Source organism: Phalacrocorax aristotelis, chromosome 2 (assembly GCF_949628215.1).
Source record: "Phalacrocorax aristotelis chromosome 2, bGulAri2.1, whole genome shotgun sequence".
NCBI classification, from domain to species: domain Eukaryota; kingdom Metazoa; phylum Chordata; class Aves; order Suliformes; family Phalacrocoracidae; genus Phalacrocorax; species Phalacrocorax aristotelis.
The window spans coordinates 100,673,713-100,694,269 of record NC_134277.1 but is presented as its reverse complement, the minus strand read 5'-3'; the positions used below and the strand labels follow the sequence as shown (position 1 = coordinate 100,694,269).

Sequence of the window (20,557 nt, the reverse complement as noted above, 5' to 3'; positions counted from 1 at the left end):
TTTCGTGTTCATCTCCAACAGACTATGGTGATCAAGGGCAGATTAACCAGAGTTTGCACAGATCCAGCTCTCTAGGTTGCCTGGCCACCCCTATTCACCCCATCTGCTTCCACATCGATCCCATGAGATTGGTGTGAGGCAGAGGAGACGCCCCAGCACCTTTCCTTGAGGAACCTGGCTGCTGCCTGCCAGCAAGCCAGGCAGCTGGAATGAGGCTGCCTACAGAGGCTTTGTGTCCAGGCAGAGCCAGATTTGAGGAGGTTTTGGCCTCCAGACCAGACCTGAGAACCATTTCATGTCCTGAACACCCTTTTGTCTGTCAGGAACATCGTTCCTGTCCTCTTCTTCAGCTGCACCCCACGGGATGCTCTATGCATCTTACAAAAGCACACAGAGTTTTGCACCTATTTAATACATACAGGAGCTTAGCAAGGTCTCAGCCTGGTAGAAACAGGCTAGGGGAGAGCTGGCAGCTACCAAGAGAAGCCAGGTCCCTTCAGAAAAATTACTGACAGTTCTGTCTTGTTCCTGATTTTCTTCTCTTTCATTTTCACGTTTTCCTGCTGTTCTTAATTAACACTATATCTGAAGCATGGATGAGGATCCTGCCAGCTTGAGCACTGTTATATAATGTGGGTGTTTCAAGACTGTAGTTGCAACTAAATTTATTTTTATAATACCAAGTCAAAAAAGAGGTATTACAAGGATTTAATTTTATTCTGAATCAGATCCTTTAAACACTGTTGTTGTAACACATAAACTATTATCAGAAAAGCCCTCTCTTTTCAGTCTTTAGATATCATCTACTATAATGAGAATTTAAATTATCCTAAAATAAATCCTGATTTGCTAGTCCAACACCACCTCCTCACAAACCATGCTATGACCAATGAGGCAGTTTTAGAGCAACTTAAAAAAAAATGTACATGTGATATCAGTGTAACATCAAGTTGCTCTCTGGAACAGAGACATTCACACCAGCAATATATATATGCAAATACATCCAGAGCCTGGTCAGTCTCCCAGCCCACACCCAGACAGGTCTGGAGATGTAACTGGGTAGCAAGAACAGAAGTCTTCTAGGTACTCTTCTAGCAAAGAGCTCCGCTGGCATCTTGCTCCCCACTCCAAAGAAGACAAAGGTTCCCTGGTAAGAATCTTTAAGGTTAAAAAATTACCTGAAGTTTTTTTCTTTTTTAAAACAAACAAGCAAGCAAATAAATTGAAAAGCGTATGACCCACAAATCCCAAATATTTAAACAACTAATGGCACCACTAGGTATCTATCTAATAATACAAAATCAAATAATTCTGCTCTCCGATCCCCTTGAAGCCATCTGTGGACTAAATTAGAACTAAACATACACTGTAGCTGTTCATCACGACAAAGGAACAGATTTAAGGTTCTCGGGGAAACTTTCATTTCATCAGATCACAATTTTGATTGCTGAACTTACTCCTAACTAGATTTTGTCTGTATCTTCTTATCCTTTTCTGGAAGAAAAATATCACATAAAGGAGACACATTTTGCCAAGAAATGCTTTCATAAAATAAAATTTGTTACGGATTGATTTAGTCAAACAAGCCCTTCTCTACACACTTAGGAGCTCAACAAAATACAACTCCACTCTCTCACGCTCTTTCTTTTTTTCTTCCTTTATTTCTCTGTATTTCTAAATTGTTATAATTTCAAGATGATCTAAGAATAAACTACAGCAATTAGAGAGAACGATTTAGTTTACAGCACATTATTTAATTATAATTTTCTTATTATCTAAAGCTATTCTTGGGATAGAATGATTTTTTAAAGAATAATTTTATAAAGAACTTCCTTGGTCTTCAGCTCTATTAAATATTACAGTCTGCTTTAAAAAAAGACAGGCTTTAACCTCAGAAATGTCAATACATTCTCTACGTCCACTTCCGTTCCACAGCATCTGTAGGGACTTATCAAGGAGGATAACCAGTAGTCTAGAGTCAGAAGAACAGATCCTTTTTCAACATCTTTGGTGCTCAGCATTTGTTCTTCCCCAAATGTTACGGCTACTGTTATTCTGGGAACTGCTGCCGCTACCTGCTTTGTGGACACTCGCCAAAGTCTGACCACAGGCTGGAAAGGTCACAAGCACTTTCAGTTGACAGATCAATGGTGGAACGTGATAATCTCTTTATAGGAAAAGGGTAAATCGAGCCTCCTGTCGCTATCTGTGCGATTCTCTGCTTTTGTACTTTGCTGCTCAAAGACCTTGACCACAGCTTCTTTTTTTAAGCCCAAGTAAATATTAACTCTCCCCTTTATCCAGTCTTCTGTCAACTCTAGAAGAACTTATCCATACATCAATAGTGAGAAAAGGGCCAGACTGCTCTTAATAACGCCACTTCTAGTTCTCTCTTTAACAGGAATTATCAGAGGTCTTGCTACAGAAAGAATATTTTCTTGGCAATATTTTCCACAATAAACATAACTCCTCTTTTCCCCTTTTGAGAAAATGATAAAAGAAATTGGATTCAATCCAGTGCCTTCAGTCAAGCCTCAATTGCTCCATCACGCTACCAGTTCCCACTAGTGACAATGATGGAGTGACACCTGTTATGAGATGATTTGCTGCTATTCTGACACTTTAAATTCTACTTTAATTACCTTTCAGCTCTTTAATCAGCATAAGAATCTGTACTGAAAGGACATTTCATGTCTAGGTAATTACACTAAAGGGAAACAAATACGTGCATGTTACTGTTTAAGTTTTAATTTCTCTTTTTAATCATTGTTTTTACTTTTTACTTACAGTTGATTTATATTCATGCCTTACAATAGTTTCTCAAAGCAATATGTAACCTGACTGAGTCTAGATCATTTACTTCAGAAGTTCGATCGGCACAAACACATATCACAGTTTATTTGTCCTGACTTAGAATCAATTTACAGGAACATAAGCCATAGTATCTTAGATAAAATAACCAATTATTCTAGTCCCGTACACTTGATTTCAGATCAAGTTTATCTATGCAAACATAAAAAAGATGTGCATCCTTTAAAACAGTTAGGCTATTTGCCTGAACCTGTGCATCTCTTCTATCCCCTGCCTTTACGTTCTTGCCAGTGTGGCTTCACACCTTTAACACAAATTGTTTTGGCCTTGTGTACCTTAGAATGATATACCAAAAAAACTCCTCACTCACTTAATCTTCACAAAAAACTAAAGAGTATGTCTGTTCCAGCAGATAAGCATGGATAAAAGCCAGTCCTGAGGCCACATCTCATTCTGGGTGAGTCCCCACAGAGCCCAGGCACAAACCAAGGCTGAGCTGCAGAGGCTGGGAGTGCCTGAGGTTTATATCTTCCCAAATCTGTGTTCATATCTGCCACATGGATAGAGTACAGGCCGGGCCAAGGGAGCTGCAGGGACAGTCTGGAGCCATGCTTCAGACAACACACAAGCCTAGAGTGAGAAAGAGTGTACATAAAACTCATTTTGGTCAACCCACTCGTAAAGTCAAGTCTTCACCTCACAGTGTAGATGTACCAGATGTGCGTAGTTTTAGACTCCTTTGTATCCTAAGGAAAAAGGTGACATTTTCAGCTACAATAGCTTGCACATAATAGGTAACATGCCTTAAAGTAGTGACAGTTCATCCTGGTCTGAGCCCTAAAACTGTAATTTGTCGATAACTACAGACAGCATTTTTGAAAGCGTGCCTCATCCTCAGTGCTGACATATCTTAGATACTTCTGAGAAAGAGATTCTTGCAAAGGTGACTGAACAATCATATACCTAGGAAACGGCTTCCTTAGGCATTTAGAGCTTGTGCCCCAAATGTTGTTCTTCTAACCCTACAGTAGACTTGTTCATTTAGGTTTTTAGCACTTTTAAAAATCTCAGCGTCTCATTCTGCCACTGTCAAACCCTTTTGGAAGAAAAAAGAGCTAGCAAAGGCAAGGACAATGTTTGAGCAAAGATGGTTTTCTGCCAAAGGAAAGTATTCCAAGTACTCCTCTGTTTTGGTTTGGCCCCCAGGACCTCAGATTTTGCCACTCCCCACCATCCCCACGAGCTGTCAAGCACTGAACAAGACAGCACCACTGGTAGCCCACATACAAAATGCAGAAGATATGTTCTTAATTTCCAGTCCTTGATTACAGCAGGTACAAATATGTTACATGGACCACATCAAAGTGCTACTCAGGCAAGATTTGAGCAGATTTCTTTTTCTTGAAATATGCATGCTATGTCTCTTCTGCTAGCACTGGTATCCAGTGATCATAAGCTTGGGGATCCCTCCTACAGGGTCTGGAGAACAGACTTAATGGAATCTAATAAAGTAATGGAAACAAAGAGTCCCTAATCGAATGGCCTCCATTGTACATGAAGGTTATGGGGGAACAATGACCTCAGCAGGAGATGCCAAGGAAAAAGACTTGCAAATTCTGAAGGAAACCACATTCATTGATGAAAAAATGATGGAAAGTAGATAGAAGCAAGGATGAGACAAAAAGAGGCATTATTTCTCTATGGTACCACATGCATCTCTAGTAACAGTGACAGCAGCCATACTTTAAATGCACTGCTCCCTCTTTGGGTGTGTGCAGTAATCAATAATTAACATATTTTTTTCTCTTCTGTTGTTGTACTACACATACTTACGATCATGCTCCTGGACGTTCCTGCCTTATCTACATATAAACTGGATCTCCTGTTGCTCGTCTCACTCATTTTCTGTACCCTTCCCAACTCTTCTTCCTCTAAAACTCTGTTCACACAATGGAAAAAGGCATGCTTGGAAACTAAAACCATATATGTGGTCAATTCTTGCCACGCTGTCCATCTCCTCTGAGTTGCTCCTGCTCTCAGCCGCATATCTTCTCTCGTATGGATTCCTTACTCCCTCCCACTCGTGTACCAGTCAACACCTTCCATTCCCATCCGTTTTCAGGTTCTGCCCTTGTCCAGCCTTCAGATGCTTTCAACCCCACTGATGATGTCTACCCCTCCCTTCTCATCCTACCACATTTTAAAATATCAAAAGACATGAGTTTTGCTTGTGTTTGTTGCACTCCTGTTGGCTTACCATGTTCTCTGCTTCACTTCTCTCTTTTTTCTAATGTTTCCACATTCTCTGTTTGTCTAATTTACTCCATGAGTTACTTCAGGGCAGAAACCATTTCTCTAAAGCATACTGAAAGTTAACATAATGTATATATGGTGAAGGATGGTACCACTATCACTTTCTCTGCTGTTCTAAAAATTTACAAGCTATTTGACAGCTTGTGCTTCCATGTTCGATAAACAGCCCATCACACACTCAGCCATCACCCTGTCACAGGATGGATACTTCCCTTTGTCCTTCCATCCCCTTCCCTCTCCCTAATCGGCAATTTCCACCTACTTTTATCTACAAACAATTTCAGACGTTATGACTGTGTAAAAGAAAAGCATTTATACCCCTCAGAAGAGGAATTCCGTGACAGAGAAGGTGTCCTTAAATTTTCCTTGACCTCATTCAATCGTCAGTAAGCTATCTTGAAACAATTTTATCTTTACTCACTTCACTCAGAGAGAATTTAAGAAATTGGGGGCAGTATATGGCCTATGAGTCTCATAGGAGGTGTGTGGAATCATCCCAAACAAGTGTATTTTATCACATGAAGGAGCAGCAAGCTGAGAGGCTTACCAACACAAACGTATCTCTGTTAATCAGAATCCTGGGTGCACAAATCCAGACCAATGCGCTGAGCAATCTCTCTTGTTAAGTTTGTGTACCCCTCACCGAAGTCCTCAGCGTTTGCTCAGTTTTGATCAAACTGCAACCCCTGTGGCTGCCACAGGTGTGACCAGAGCCTATCCCACACCGGAGACCCAACTGGACTGAAACTGAAACCGAAGATGCCCATACAGTGTGTGTCTTTCGAGAGTACCGGCGGATTAGGAACTCATGAAGTAACTACACTTTGTACTTACCTTTACACTCAGGATGCTTAATAACCCCCTGCAGTTCACAGCCGTTATTAAAGACACAACTATCTTATAGCCTGAGCCGAGAAGCAAGCATCACGCCACCCTGCTCACAGACAGTCACTGAGTATTAGAAATTTTACGGAAGATTACTACAGGTAGCGCTGGGAATAATACAATATCTCTAAAACATCAACTGTAAGATTCTCTTTTCCAGAAACACTAACTTGTATTTTACTCCATTCTGATAAAATGAGGCTATTTCAGTTTTCCTAGCTTAGCAAAGTATGGATTAACAGATAAAAAAACACATAAAAGTCTATATCATCAGTGAACTCCAGACAATGCCTTATTTGTCTGTTTCTTGCTCTAATCACTTGATCGTATAGGGTCATAGAATCACAGAATCATTTAGGTTGGAAAAGACCTTTAAGATCATCAAGTCCAACCATTAACCTAGCACTGCCAAGTCCACCACTAAACCATGCCCGAGCACCACATCTTTTAAATACCTCCAGGGATAGTGACTCAACCACTTCCCTGAGCAGCCTGTTCTGATGCTTGAGAACTCTTTTGATGAAGACGTGTTTGCTAATATCCAATCTAAACCTCCCCTGATGCAGCTTCAGACCATTTCCACTCATCCTATCACTAGTAACTTGGGAGAAGAGACCAACACCCACCTCGCTACCTTTCAGGTAGTTTTAGCGAGCGATAAGGTCTCCCCTCAGCCTCTCTCCAGCTAAACGGCCCAGTTCCCTCAGGTGCTCTCACAGACTTGTGCTCCAGAACCTTCACCAACTTTGTTGCCCACTTCTGGACATGCTCCAGCAGCTCAATGTCCTTCTTGCAGTGAGGGGCCCAAAACTGAACACAGTATTCAAGGTGCGGCCTCACCAGTGCCGAGTACAGGGGCACGATCACCTCCCTGCTCCTGCTGGCCACACTATTCCTGACACAAGCCAGGATGCCATTGGCCTTCTTGCCCACCTGGGCACACTGCTGGCTCATGTTCAGCTGGCTGTCAGCCAGCACCCCCAGGTTCCTCTCTGCCAGGCAGCTCTCCAGCCACTCTCCCCCAAGCCTGTAGCGTTGCATGGGGTTGTGTGACCCAAGTGCAGGACCTGACACTTGGCCATGTTGAACCCCATACAATTGTCCTCGGCCCATAGATCTAGCCTGTCCAGATCCCTCTGTAGAGCCTCGAGCAGATCAACACTCCTACCCAACTTGGTGTCATCTGCAAAGTTACTGAGGGTGCACTTGATCCCCTTGTCCAGATCATTGATAGATATTAAATAGAACTGGCCCCAATACTGAGCCCTACGGAACACCACTTGTGACCAGCTGCCAGCAGGGTTTAACTCCAGTCACCACAACCCTTTGGGCCCAGTCATCCAGCCAGTGTTTTACCCATTGCAGCATATGCCCATCCAAGCCACAAGCAACCAATTTCTCCAGAATGCCATGGGAAATGGTGCCAAAGGCTTTATTAAAGTCTATGTAGACAACATCCACAGCCTTTCCCTTCTATTCTTCCCTTGGCCAGGGGGGATGCAATTATATCATAATTCAACAAAAAAACAAACTGCAATGCATGTGCTAAAAGGGCAGAATCAAGGCTGAAAAAGCTATCTTAATTTTCACGTTGTCTGCCTGTGTCCTCCACCTTATAATGTTCTTTTGCTACAGCAAAAGCAGTATATTTTGCAGAATAAAGGAGAGGAATTCAGCATTTCCTAAAAATTTAACAAAAAATAAAGGTAGCTACCTAATCTAGTGACAATAAAATGATACAAGCTCAGGAACCATCCCAAAAAGTGTAAGAAACTGTTCCAGGGCAGCAGGTCAACCAGATGCAGTTATTAAAATGACAAAATAACAGAGAAGAATTTTGCTTCTTCGAGTATGGAAAGTAATTTAGGGAGTCCAAATGTTTGAAGAAAAACTAATAATAGTGTTCTTAAGTTTAACTTTCAGTACAAATAGCAATGTACATGGTAGCAGTCCCCTGAGAAAGGTGCTAACACCAACGTCTGGCCCAGCGTGTAAGTATAGGAAACGCATCTTTCGCAGGGAGCAGCTTATCCGGTAAAAGTTAATGAAGCTATCAGAGGTAAGCGAGGGGAAAATCTGTCCCAGATATTAGGTGTTGATGTTAGTTCTTTCAAAATAAATGCTGAGAACTGAAACACTGCAGTTTTGCATGAAACGGTTAACACACCGCAGAATCTGACTATTGCACTTTTAAATTAAATTTTCCTTCTGTATTTTTGTAGTTACACTAAAACCAGCACCTGCCATACGTACATATATAGCACATATATTGGCTTCTGGCTATTTTTAGTAAAGCCAAATCATTCTGAGTGTCTTCGATATAGCATACGGTTTTCTAATTCCAGGTTGAAAAGCCCTCTTTCCATGATGGTTTCTAAATAATGGTGTATCTGTGAGTTCCACCATTATCTTAGAAACTTCCTCATATATTTCATCAGCCTTTCATATTTAATCTCACTGATTTATGCACATGCCGTGGTCTAATGACCCACATGTCTCTGATGGGTAAGCCACTAACGCCAGTGACACATTAACCTATTAACCTCTCTTTAAAAATAACCACGATATTAATACAGATAGAATGAAAAAGTCAGGCAGCAGTAAAACAGTAGCATTGTGGTATCACACACTAACACAGTAGATGTCTAAACCGGCTAAAATGAAGAGCAAATGAGCATATCAAGAGTGAATAGCAGATTTATTATATTGCAAAATCATTTTGCCACAGTTTGCTGGTCTGCGAATTTGATAGCCTGCTTCAGCGGCATTACCTGTATTATAAAACGTAACTGGGAGAAAGATTCCAACTACTCCATTCACTCATTTCTTGAAAGCTGTTACGCAGTTTGGGGACCCTATCCTGGAAGTATCGAGAGCTCTTTCCAACGTGGAAATTGCCTTCCAAACCCTGCTGAAGACAATGGGAGCGGGGGCCTCTGCGCACAGGGCAAGAAACGTTCATCACCTTGGAGAAGGCACTTTGCGGGGCTCTCGCTGGCCGATCCTCGCAGTGGAATAAACCTACCGTTTTAAAAAGCAGTAGGAGGCACACACAGCTTTTTTTTTTTTTTTTTTTTGAGAAAAAAAATAATTACCTTTTCTAAATAGTCGGTTTAGAAGCAAAACGAGTCCTTCTGACAAACCGCAAACTTTATGTTGTACCTATTTACTTTGTTCGACTTTAAAAACACCGTATCCCTCAAGATACGAGAAAACACACCGCTGTCATGCCAAACCGATTCATCGACATTGAAACTGCACTATGCCGGCATATACTTATGCACAGGATGGGCAGACCTAATAAAGCGTTCTCCTGCCATGCAGCCAAAGCAGGCAAAATGCCTAAAAGGCTTACTCCGCGCACATCACGGAGCGTTTTGCAGCCCACACCACCTCACCCAGAGAGAATCCACCGGCACAAGGACAGAGGGGGAGGCTGCCCCGGCTCCGGGCTGCACACCCCGACACATTGAGGCGGGAGAAGCAGCCCGCCCGAGCGCCGCGGGGGCTGCCCTCCCGGCTCTGCCCCGCGGCCGGCGGCAGGACGGGCAGGGGGCGGCGGGCCGGGCTGCGGGCGGCACCGGGGCTGGCGGCGCGCACCTGCCGGCACAGCGGCGGCAGCGGCGGCGGGGCGGGGGGCGGCAACAAAAGCCGGGAGACGGCGGCGAGCTCCTTCCTTTCGGCGAGGGGCCGCTGGAGAGTGGCGTCCCCCCGCCCCACCGCCCCCGGAGAGGGGGGTCTCCCCGCCGGCCCGCCGCACCCGGGGCCGGGCAGGCGCCGCTCCTTTGTTTCCCGCCGCCCGCAGCGCCGCGCCGGGGCGGGAGGAGGAGGGGGGGGGAGCCCCGCTGAGCCCCCCACGTGCACGCGTGGGCTGCCCGCACGGGTGGGCGCCGGCGGGGCATTACCTGAGCAGTTGATGCCTTTCCCCTTGCCGCCGCCCTGGCACTCGGAGCCGGGCACGGGGTGGGAGGCGCGGCCGGCGGGCAGCGCCGAGAGGGCGAGCGCCAGGAGGGCCGAGGTGTAGCACAGCGCCAGCGGGGGTCCCGCTCGCAGGAGCGGCCGGGCGGCGGCCGCGCTCTCTCCCAGCATGGCGAGGGGCGGCCGAGCAGCAGCGCCGGCGGCAGCGGGATGGCGGCGGCGGCGGCGGCGACGGCAGGCCCGCAGCATCAACCGGAGCCCGCGGCGCCGCCCGGGCGGGACCGTCCTTTCTCCGCCGCGCCGGAGCACACCTTCAGCATCCCCGCCGCGGCGGCCGCACAGACCCGCCGCCGCCTCCGCCGCCGCCCGGCCGCGGGCAGGGCTGGCCCCGGGGGAGCAGCGCGGCCCCCGCAGCCCGGCGGTGCGGCGGCCGCCTCCGCGCCCGGCCCCGGCCGCGCTCCTTTGTGCGAGGCGCCCGGCAGCGCCGCCGCTCCGCTGCAACAAAGGGAGCGCAGCCGAGGCGGCTGCTGCTGCTGCCGCCGCCGCCGCCGCGGAGGGGGGGGAGGAGGAGGAGGAGGAGGAGGAGGGAGAGAAGGGGGAGGAAGCACACGTGATGGCAGCCCCCTCCCCCGGGACCGGAGAGGAGGTGAGGGGCTTCTCCTCGCCCGGCGGGCAGGGCGAGCGGCGGCGGCGGCAGCGCCGCCCCGCACGGCGGGGCCGCCCCCGCGGGGAGCGGGTGGGGGGTCCCTGCGTGGCGCGGCGCGGCGTGGGGCCGGGCCGGTGGGTGCCGCCGGCAGGCGTGCGGGGATCGTGCTGACGGGTGAATGAAAGCAGAGCGGGTCCCAAGGGGCGGCGGGGAAGGAGGGCCGCTGGCACGTCGTTTGTCATCCCACGAGATGGTTTCTTATTCACTAATAAGCCGGCGTGAGCGGGGATGGGGGGAAAAAAGCGAAGAGACCATCCTTGCTATTGATTATTTCTAAGGGCTGTGTTTAATTTTTACTGAGCGGAAGCCCAGCACGTACGGCGGGAGCATTTGTACCGATCCAAGTAAACAAATATGTTTACGGCGAAGGTAGTGACTTTTGCAACACAGTGCTTTTACTGTCCAGGGGTTTTTCAGTCCCATACATGTTGATTCTTCAGAGGGTCAGAAGCACTGCACGGGTACAGGGTGCCGGGCACGTATCTTGAGTGCAGACCCTCAGCATCTTGCTGTGTGGCTGAAAGCTTTGTTTAAATTGACAGCACTGCTATCGTTTTTACATTGGGAAAACACAGGACAGCGCTTTACTTTCAACAAGAATTTTTCCCGTCTCAGCTATCACTTACCTTTTGTGTAAGTTTTTTAATCCACTGTACAAACCATTTGTTTTTCAGGGGCAGGAACTGCCCATTTCCCTGGTCTCTCTGCTGCTGCTGCTGTGTGCCACCGGCTTGCTGCAAGGTACAGCGCTTGTGTGAGGGCACCTGGCTTGCTCTAAGGTATAGCTCTTGTTTGAGGAGACCTTCGAGTAGTTCATTAACTGGAGCAGTCAAGAACAAGGCCATAAATCCAGCAGTGAGCTCTGGGAAGGCACAGTGGTCAGACACATAAAGTCAGATTGTTGTCTTTTTAAATACGGCAATGAAGAGATAAATCCTGTATTACTGAGACTGAGAGAGCAATTTCCTTTTCGCATATGGGGTTCAACGCTGGCTGCCTCTGCCAAGTAAATGTTCTGTAATTATTTGCTCCTTTTGCTAGCAGTGATGCTAGATGACAGAAGAGCTCTGCTCCTCGGTAAGGTGAGGTGCATTGACTCGCGTGGAGCCTGCTCTGCTGTAACTGGGCTGCTGAGGCACGTTGGCCAGGATGTTTAAAGCTTGCCAGATCTGTGTACTGCAATCTCATCTGCTAAGCAGGTAAATCTGTCGGATCTTTAGGTCATGGGACTGGCACAGATCTTGTGTTTGGAACGTAGTACTTCGCTGTTGTAGGAGCAAATACTCGATATAACACTTTCCAAAAAAAACCAGCTAGATTCATCTTACACTAAATATGTTATTTTCCTGCACTTCTTGGTGGAGGGCTGGACCAGAACTGCCCTCATCTCTATGTTAGAAAGCTCCTTCTAACACCTAGCCCAAACACATTCAAGAGCGGTTCATACCCACTTGCCTTTGTGCCATACAGTGTTTCAGTTAGGCATTTTTCTTTCCCTTGCATTTAAATCTATAATATATTTATAGGCAGTAGTCATAGCTGCTCTCAGCTTGTCTAGCCTATCAGTAAGTTTTGTTAATCTTCTCCTATAACACAGAGCCTCTGTAACTCCGATTTTTCTGCACTAGATAGTTTGAATTCAGCATTCCTCAGCACAGCTGACATGCAGTGTGTAACAGTTTTTCGCAAAGCATTGCCAGTCTTTGCAACGGAGGCAGTCTCTCCTGATTTCTTCCAAAGCGACCTTTTCTCATACAGCCAATTTGCTTTTCATATAACCAAATCTCACTGATGGTTCAGGGTCATGTTGTGAGTGACTAATACAGGCAACTCCTTCTACTTGTCTGTCATTTACAGTCCATAATAAAAGTTCTTTTTATAAATTCTATGTGTATGACCTTATCTTTTCCATTAATGAATTTCATCTCATTTCTGTTATTCTGGTCCTCAAAATTATGTAGTAATCTCTGTAGGATATTCTGAACGTTCTTTCTGGGGACAGTCCCGCCCAGTTCTTTGTGTCCAGAACACTCCCACTTTCATGCTAATGAAATAAATGCAAATACAAACTTTTGGTCCCAGAACAAACTTTAAGAAACAGCCAGAGTAACTTCTCCCAGTTTAAAGATTCCCCTTCCAGGGCATTGTGTTGTCAGCTGTGGTGACTTCCCAACTGAATCTGCAGCTTTCTTTCAGTTCCCCATCTCTTTCAGCTTAACTAGGAAATCCCCATGCAGCATCATACGAACGCTTTTAACAAGTCCAGATAGACTGTAAGTAAATCTCATGGGGTTTGGCTTTGGGGTTTTTGTTGTGGTTATGTTTTGACTCCCGGGATGGATGACATGCCATTTTTTTAGCTAGAAAAGCCACGTCTTGAGTTTAGCTATCTGCCTGGATGCATCTTTAGCTAGTCTTAAGTGAGTGATACAGTCATGCTTGATTGGCAAATTCACACTATGCCAGCTGGGTGTTCATTCTTATTCTGTTCTCTGATACATGTATTAAAAAAAAAAAAAACCTAAACACTTTCTTGCCAGCTAAAGAAGCAAAGGAACTCTGAAAGAATTTGAACAAGCTGCTTCTGCGACACAAATTGTTACAGGCAGAGAGAATGTCACAGTGACGAAATGACAGATCTGGTGTGTCCTTGAGATCATGCTAAACTTTGTCACATTTGGTACCTTCCATCTTTGGCAAGTAAACGTGACTTTATAGCAATTATACAGTAATTTCACTCCTGCTCACCTCCAACTGCTCTCCTGTGAAAGCAGGGAGCTCTACAGATTTTCAAAAATTGTCATGCTTGGTGAGCTCTTGAACACCAAGAGCAGTTTTTCAGTCTGCTGCTGGTGCACGCACAATTTCTGCCCTCCTATATTTTTCTCTAGTAATTGTAGAAAGGAATATGCACAACCAAGGGGAGGCAGGGAATATGCAAGAGCAGAGAGAAGCTGCCAGACCAGTGAGAGTGATTTCATTTGCCAGAGATCTGGATACAGTACCGATACACTTAATTGTGAAAGTGCTGTTTTATTTTAGAGAATGTTTGTTTAGAGAACAAAATGGAGAAGAGAGAACTACAATTTAGTGAAACCATTATACTGTTGTTCAGAGCCCCCTGCCAGGTATTTTGCCTGAGAATTGTACTTACTATCTCAACTTTCATTCTTAACCAAAAAACGTTTCCAGCTCCTGTAGTTGTGAAGAAGACATCAAAAATATTAGGAGTATAAATTGGAACAGTGTTCACAGAATCAAAGAATCATGGAAAGTTTGAGGCTGGAAGGGACCTCTGGAGGTCATCTGGTCCAACCCCCCTGCTCAAACAGGACCATCTAGAGCCAGTTGCCCAGGACCATGTCCAAATGGCTTTTGAATATCTCCAAGGATGGAGACTCCACAACCTACCCGGGCAACCTCTGCCAGTGCTTGGTCACCCTCACAGTAGCAGTATTTCTTTGATGTTGGGGGAAACCTCCTGTATTTCAGTTTGTGCACATTGCCTCTTGTCCTGAGCCAAAGACCTTGTCTAACCAAATCTAGAATCAGCCTCAACAAAAGCCTCAAGGCACAGGAGCCCTCTCATATAAACCCTTTCACTTTTGATTTTTTATCAAAAACACTCAGTTTGTCCAATAGCTGAACTCATTTACCTGTCCCTGGTTTTTTCTGCTCATTTTCTGTGCACAAAACCTCAGCTGACACCTACTTAAATCTGCCACCTTCAGCATTTACAACTTGGGTAATACAAATAAGGATCTTCAGCGTACGATCCCACTGCATTCTGATAACATAAAATGAGAGCAAAATCAAAACAGTCAGGAAAGGACCAGGCAGTACTGGCTATGTCATTTAGTTTCATACAAAGTTCACTAGCTATTAAATTTCATATTTAATTGATTCAGATTAAAATTATTTTTCAGGGCCACAGGATTTCTTCTGTGTTATTCCTGAGCACTTCAGCAACCAAGTAGGTGGCCCAGAATCTAGAGCAAGGACTGTGCAGGACATGGGAGCGTATCCAACAGGCCCTGCACAGGTTTATATTGCCACACTCGTCCACCTGCAATGCAAACATCACTTCGGAGAAGTTTTCTTGCCTGGAAGGCTCTTTGCTGAACAGAAAGAGTGTTTAGACAGTACTCTCTTGCTCCTTTCAGCCCAGGACTAAATATGTGGCAGCAGCCTCAGATCAATACTTGCCCTCTGTTAAAGTTTCACGTGTCTAACTTTTGGTCCAGAAGGCTGATCAAGTGATTAAAGTACTTGACACCTCTCAAAGCTAGGAAAAAAAGACAGTTAAGGCCAAGCTGAATTTGCTGGCACAGTAATGAGGACAGAGTGAGGGGAAGAGCTCAGGAAAGCCAGGCTGGACACTGCTGGTCCTAGGAGGTGGGAAAGAGAAGGCTAACGACCGCCTGTGCCCACTCTCCCCCCAGTATAACTTGCTCATGGCTCTGGGGAAAGCAACACGGGCAGCGGGGCAGTGGCCATTTTACTGACCCCTCCAGCACCCTGCTGCCCTGTGCAGCAGTGCCCTTTCCCAGCCCATAAAGCTGCACCAATGCCTCATGGGTTTTTGAGGCAGCAAAACTCAGTGTAGTTGCTCTTGGGAAGCTGAAAACCCTTTCCATTGTTTTGCTGTGCCACTGTTTTGCATCTTAAACCTTCACTCCTGTAGTTCTTTTCTCTGTTATTTCCCTCCTTCAATCTTTAGTTTTACAGATGTTTACCTACACTTTTTTTCTTTCCTAATTTTCTGCTTTTCACTTTTCCATTCACCGTGGTGCCAGATCTGTTTCTCTTCTTGCAATTGAATTGCCTCTCCTTTCCCAGACTATCTTTATTCAGTTGAAAGACATGACCAAAAACCCATCTGGGTCAATGAGGATTTTTAAGAACTGGGCTAGAGATACGTTTCTTCTCGTGTCTTCATAGTGACATTCCTAGTTCATCTCCCCACTAATGTAATCATGAACTTGTCCCCACACTAGCTTGCTGGCCCACACCAGTTATTGAATTTTCTGTCGCAATATCCCCATGAATCAAGAAATATTGCTGAGCCCATTTTGCTGCGGAGAAAACCAGAGCACCAAGAGGTTTCTCTTTTCCAGCGACAACTGCAGGACACAAAGGATTCTGTAGCCACGGCAAAACAAAATCCTTACCTTTCAAAACCCAGTTTCAAACACATGCTTCTCCAGGGCATTTTGGTTCCTCCCAACACTAACACCTTCTGTTGACTTGGAGTGGTGGCAGGAGCAGTAGTGGAAGCTGCAAAACATTCTCAGGGCTGGCACAAATAGGTTTGCCCATCTTGCATTGTCATTACGTACATATTCTTTGTTCTCACTCATGCATTCCAACCAACTTTACTCCTTTCTTGGCTTGTGTAATAAAATACGAGCTGTCATTTAGCACCTTCACGTTTTTAGGTCTTTTAATCTTTCCTCATTTATCTTCAGCACACTAATCAGTTTGTTATAATTTTCTCAGTTTCTTCTGAATTGTTGACATCTTTCTCTTACTCAAATACTGCCAGGATCTAACCACTGATCAGTAAGTGTGATTTCCAGATGCTGATAAATGCTTTTGTTGATTATTGATTGGACTATTTCAGCTCTTTGTTCGTGTGGACCCCAGTGAATCATGTGTAGACTGCCGCTAATTCGCACCACAGTAACCTGTATGCACCCAGGTGCGCCAGGAAGGTCACACCTTATTCAGTTCTGCAGTTCTTCCACTGTGCCCCTAAAATAATGCTGATTTTTAAATCCTGCTTTTTGCTTTTGGCATCCTCAAAGGAAAAAATATAGTATATTTCACTGAACTTGAGCTATATTGCCCTGAAAGCTCTCTCTATTTGGAATCAGATGGGTATTCAGTTTTCTTTAAGTGTAATCTTCAATTAATGAGTACTAGGGCTCTTGCCAATTATGCCCCTTGCTTTGAGAATACCCTTCATGTTGTTATCTGCAATTCTTAATCAAAATGTAAAAGCAGATTAAGGAATGACATGTTTTATGCTGCATTTAATTGTCCCCCATGACTGGTTTTAGTAGTACATTACATAGTAAAATATTCTCAAACATTTTTGTCAAGGGGCTCTGTAATTTCAATTTTATTTTGTTTTAATTTTTGCTACGGAAGCACACAAGTGGATGGGGCATACAGCTTGTCAGCCCGCTAAAGACATACAGAAAGGGACTGTTACTTCCCTGCGCTGTGACAGTGTGTAATTCAGAATTGCATAAGCTTTTCTATATTGCGATATTGCATTGCATTTCCCAGTCTAATTTTCTCCAGCCTTCCGCTGTTCTTGTACTCTAGTTTTGCATAACTTCTCAAAGTCTAGTAACCATTTCCATGGTGCTGTATGTTGATTTCTATCATTACAGTTAGTCTTCTCAAGCATAGCCATATGCATTGTCATCATTAGCTATATTTCTCATGCTTGTGTCATTACCAAACTGTCCAAACTTCATCTTCTTAGATATTTTAATGATGTTCACACAAAAAAGAAAGATCACATTGTTCTTGATCCACATTATATATAATGCTTATACACAGAAAAGCAATTACATTATTATTATGTTAATATGTAACTATATACTTAGAAAAAAAATAACCGGAAGGAGATACAGAAACTGTGTATTTTTTTTAACATGCACAGTGATTGTGGCATATAAAATAAGAAACAGGCATGGTCCCAAATCTAACGTGATGTGTGTTCAGGTCAATAAGAGATTAGGGTCTAGAATAGTGACATTCTTAAGTAATAATACATTCTTGTCTTGTTTCTCCCCAAAAATTCAGAGGGAACTTCCAAATGTCGTGGAAGCTCAATGTATGTCCATTAACACAGTAATGTGCTTTTTCCAGTGGAGTACATCTCTAAGTATTTACAAGCCATGACTTATAAATGGGAGGTTTATTGGATTTCCAGAACCTTGTGAAATCTCCTTTGATGTATAATAAAGCCAAATGAATAAATTTCCACAGGAACTTGTCTAATATGATTACACTTGTGCTCAGAAATATGAGACTATTAGGGAATTAGACCATCCAGAGCATCAGCTACTTTGTTCTGTGTGTTTCTGCCTGTCTGCTGGAAGTTTTCAAGATAAGAACAAGACCCAGTGGGTAAGCTGTCATACCATCTGACAAGTGACAGCTGGTGCACCTTGGTGAGGGTGCACCTGGAAATATGGCACTTTTGGCCAATGCATAATAGTGGTTTTATAGTGAGTTAGGATGATTTCACAATGACTTGCCCATTTTTAGGAAAAAAAAAAAAAAAAGCAGCTAGCTGAACCAAGCATTTCCCATCAATCACATGCAACTGTAATAAAGGTCTGAATTAAGCTTCAATCTTTTTGACAAAGTGATTTAATAAGCAGTCCCTTAATATCCATAGTGAAATTTCTACTTGAACAGATAAGAGAGTAATATAACTTTTTGCAGGTAACGCAGATCTCTTGACTTACTGTAATTACATGGTTTGTTTGTATGCATCAGTGTCTCCTGACCCAGCTTCCCCTCAGGAAATGTTATGCCTCTTGCCCTAGACGGATATATTGCAATAAGCGTTAATTTGCTCAAAGACCAGCTGCTTCTGACAGATTAAAAGCCTGTTTGAAGCCTAAGCTCCTTCTGCGGGATGCTCCCACAACAGCTCTGCTGGGTGTTGGTGGCTGGGCGCTGCTCTGCAGGCTTCCCCGGCCATCACCAGGCTGCAGGGCTTTCCTTCTTCGGGCTGCTCTGCCACTTGACTTGGGCACAGATGACTACGTCATAGGGATGAAACCTCATCACCAAGCTGCCTAAATATCTGGAGTCCCTGTTGTCTCCTAACATATTCTGGTTTCTCAGACACTTGCCTGGAGCGCGGGGGGCTACCTTTTCCTTTTGAGAGGCGCATGGCTGGTATAAACACATTCAACATAGAGCATTTGCATATGCTCCTGAGGCAGCATTGCTCCATATTTAATGGTCAGGGTTCTTCTGTAGAAAATACAGGTGGCATTAGGGTGCAGATTCAGTAGGTATTATAGCATCAATTACACATGATTTTTAAATGTAGAACTTTTGTCTGTATCACAGGATGGCTCTAAGCTTGTAAGGTTCAAATAAGTCCTTCTCCCTGCCCCAGGATATGTGTTTTGTGTTGGGAAGTGGCACTAATTGCTTATAAGTAGGCAAGAGGCTAAATTGGCTGAAATATATCAATCAATATGAAAGCACTGGATAAAACTATTAAGTGAGATGCACTACATCTTACATAGAGAGAAATTATATGACTATCGTGCAGCCCCAAGAGATGCAATGAAATTTTATTATTTCCTCCCTCCCCGAAAGACATGATGCTGTGGATACTGACGTGAGTCATAGTTAACTTTCAGAATATCATTAATCCCTTTGTTCTTCATCAGGTCATGCATGGTATTGATGCTTGAGAGGATGAAAGGGGTTTTACTTCACAAGACCCTGAACTTGCTACACTCCTTGCTTTTACAAAGGGAGAAATGGCATTGCATCAGAGCCACAAAAACTGCAGATTGCTCTAAAAAGGCATATTTTACCAAAGCACTTTCTATGCCTAGTAGCATAATATGTAGTGGACTTATTGTTGATACAGCTCTGGATATTTATATTCCTTCTAGAATAGCACAACATGATTCTGAATGTTGTGTGGAGCTTGAGAATAGGATTGCTGCTGCAGGAAAGAGAACTGGTTCTGAACTGTGTTCTGAATTTCAATCTGCACGCAATGAACTTTCGCATGCAGGCTGAGGGGAAATGAGAAAAAACTTGCTTTTATTAAGTGGGGTTAAAATTTATGGAGCGTTTTTTAAATCTTTCATTCATTAGCGACGAGTACCACTGAGATAACTCATTTTTAAAAGAATATTAAAATGAATTTGTAGTAATGATGGTAGCATGTAATCTGCTTTTAAGGCTCTGTTCTTGGAATAAGAAATGTTTCTGCTTGTTCAGCATAATGTTTTAAATTCTATTTTTATCTCTGTCAGTTGAGGTGTTTGAAATGTGCAACATCTATATTACTCACATACAATACTTTGAAATACATTATAGTATGCTGGAAAGTATGTTTTCCATATAGATATATTAGATGTGTTGGTTCCAGTACCCCCAGATGCACACCCACTCACACCGCTGTGGATGAGGAAGCTGTTGCTTGAAATAGCTTCCTGTACATACCATCTTTTCATATTATACACACTTTTAGCAAGACTCTGTCCCTGGGAACAAGTGGTGGAAGGGCTGCTGAAGTTTCCTTATGCTGTACAATATCACAGTTCCTCCGGCAAAACTGCTGCTGGGATGAGCTCAGAGCCAAATACAGTCAGTGTAACCGAGGAGAAAATGTTTAAGCTCATCTCCCGCTAAGAAACAAGGAGCTTTTAATTTGACCTCCAAAGTGCATACGTACTCTTTCAGAGCCTCATCACACATGAAGCTCCCACCCCACCAGGATGTTTTCCCTTTTTTTATCCCAGTCTCCACTTCGTCTTCCAGGACAAGACCCATATGTTGCAGCCATGCTGCTCACACGCTTACGAATGTGAAGAGGACAGGCTTACTACCAAAAGAACCAAAAAGGACGAATCAACGAGTATGTGTCAGAGGTAGATTTGGTGTCCTCCTTTCAATGCACACCTCTAGGCAGGAGCAAAACCCAACTTCTATTTGCCTTCTGGGAACCTGCAGTAGCCAGAACTATCAAAGCCACATCCTCCGCTGCCTTTCTGAAAACCCTCTCTGCAAGGCAGATGGTGGGCCAGGAAATGAAAAGGAAACCTCATCTGCCATGCAGGTCTTCATTTTTGGAGTTGAGAAGTTGAAAGCTCGTGGATGGGTAGCTTGACAGACGTCCCCACTCGGCTGAGATGCTGGCCA

At 44.3% G+C, this 20,557-nt stretch overlaps 1 protein-coding gene across 1 annotated transcript in view; it reads right to left on the bottom strand.

Moving 5' to 3' along the window:
• The window catches only part of TMEFF1 (transmembrane protein with EGF like and two follistatin like domains 1), a 125,422-nt gene extending 114,954 nt beyond the window's left edge, over positions 1-10,468 (bottom strand). The window contains exon 1 of the mRNA XM_075084492.1: positions 9,915-10,468. Coding sequence (XP_074940593.1) covers positions 9,915-10,176 — 262 coding nt within the window. The 5' untranslated portion in view covers positions 10,177-10,468. The remainder of the gene's footprint in view (positions 1-9,914) is intronic.
• Between the last annotated feature and the right edge of the window lie 10,089 nt (positions 10,469-20,557).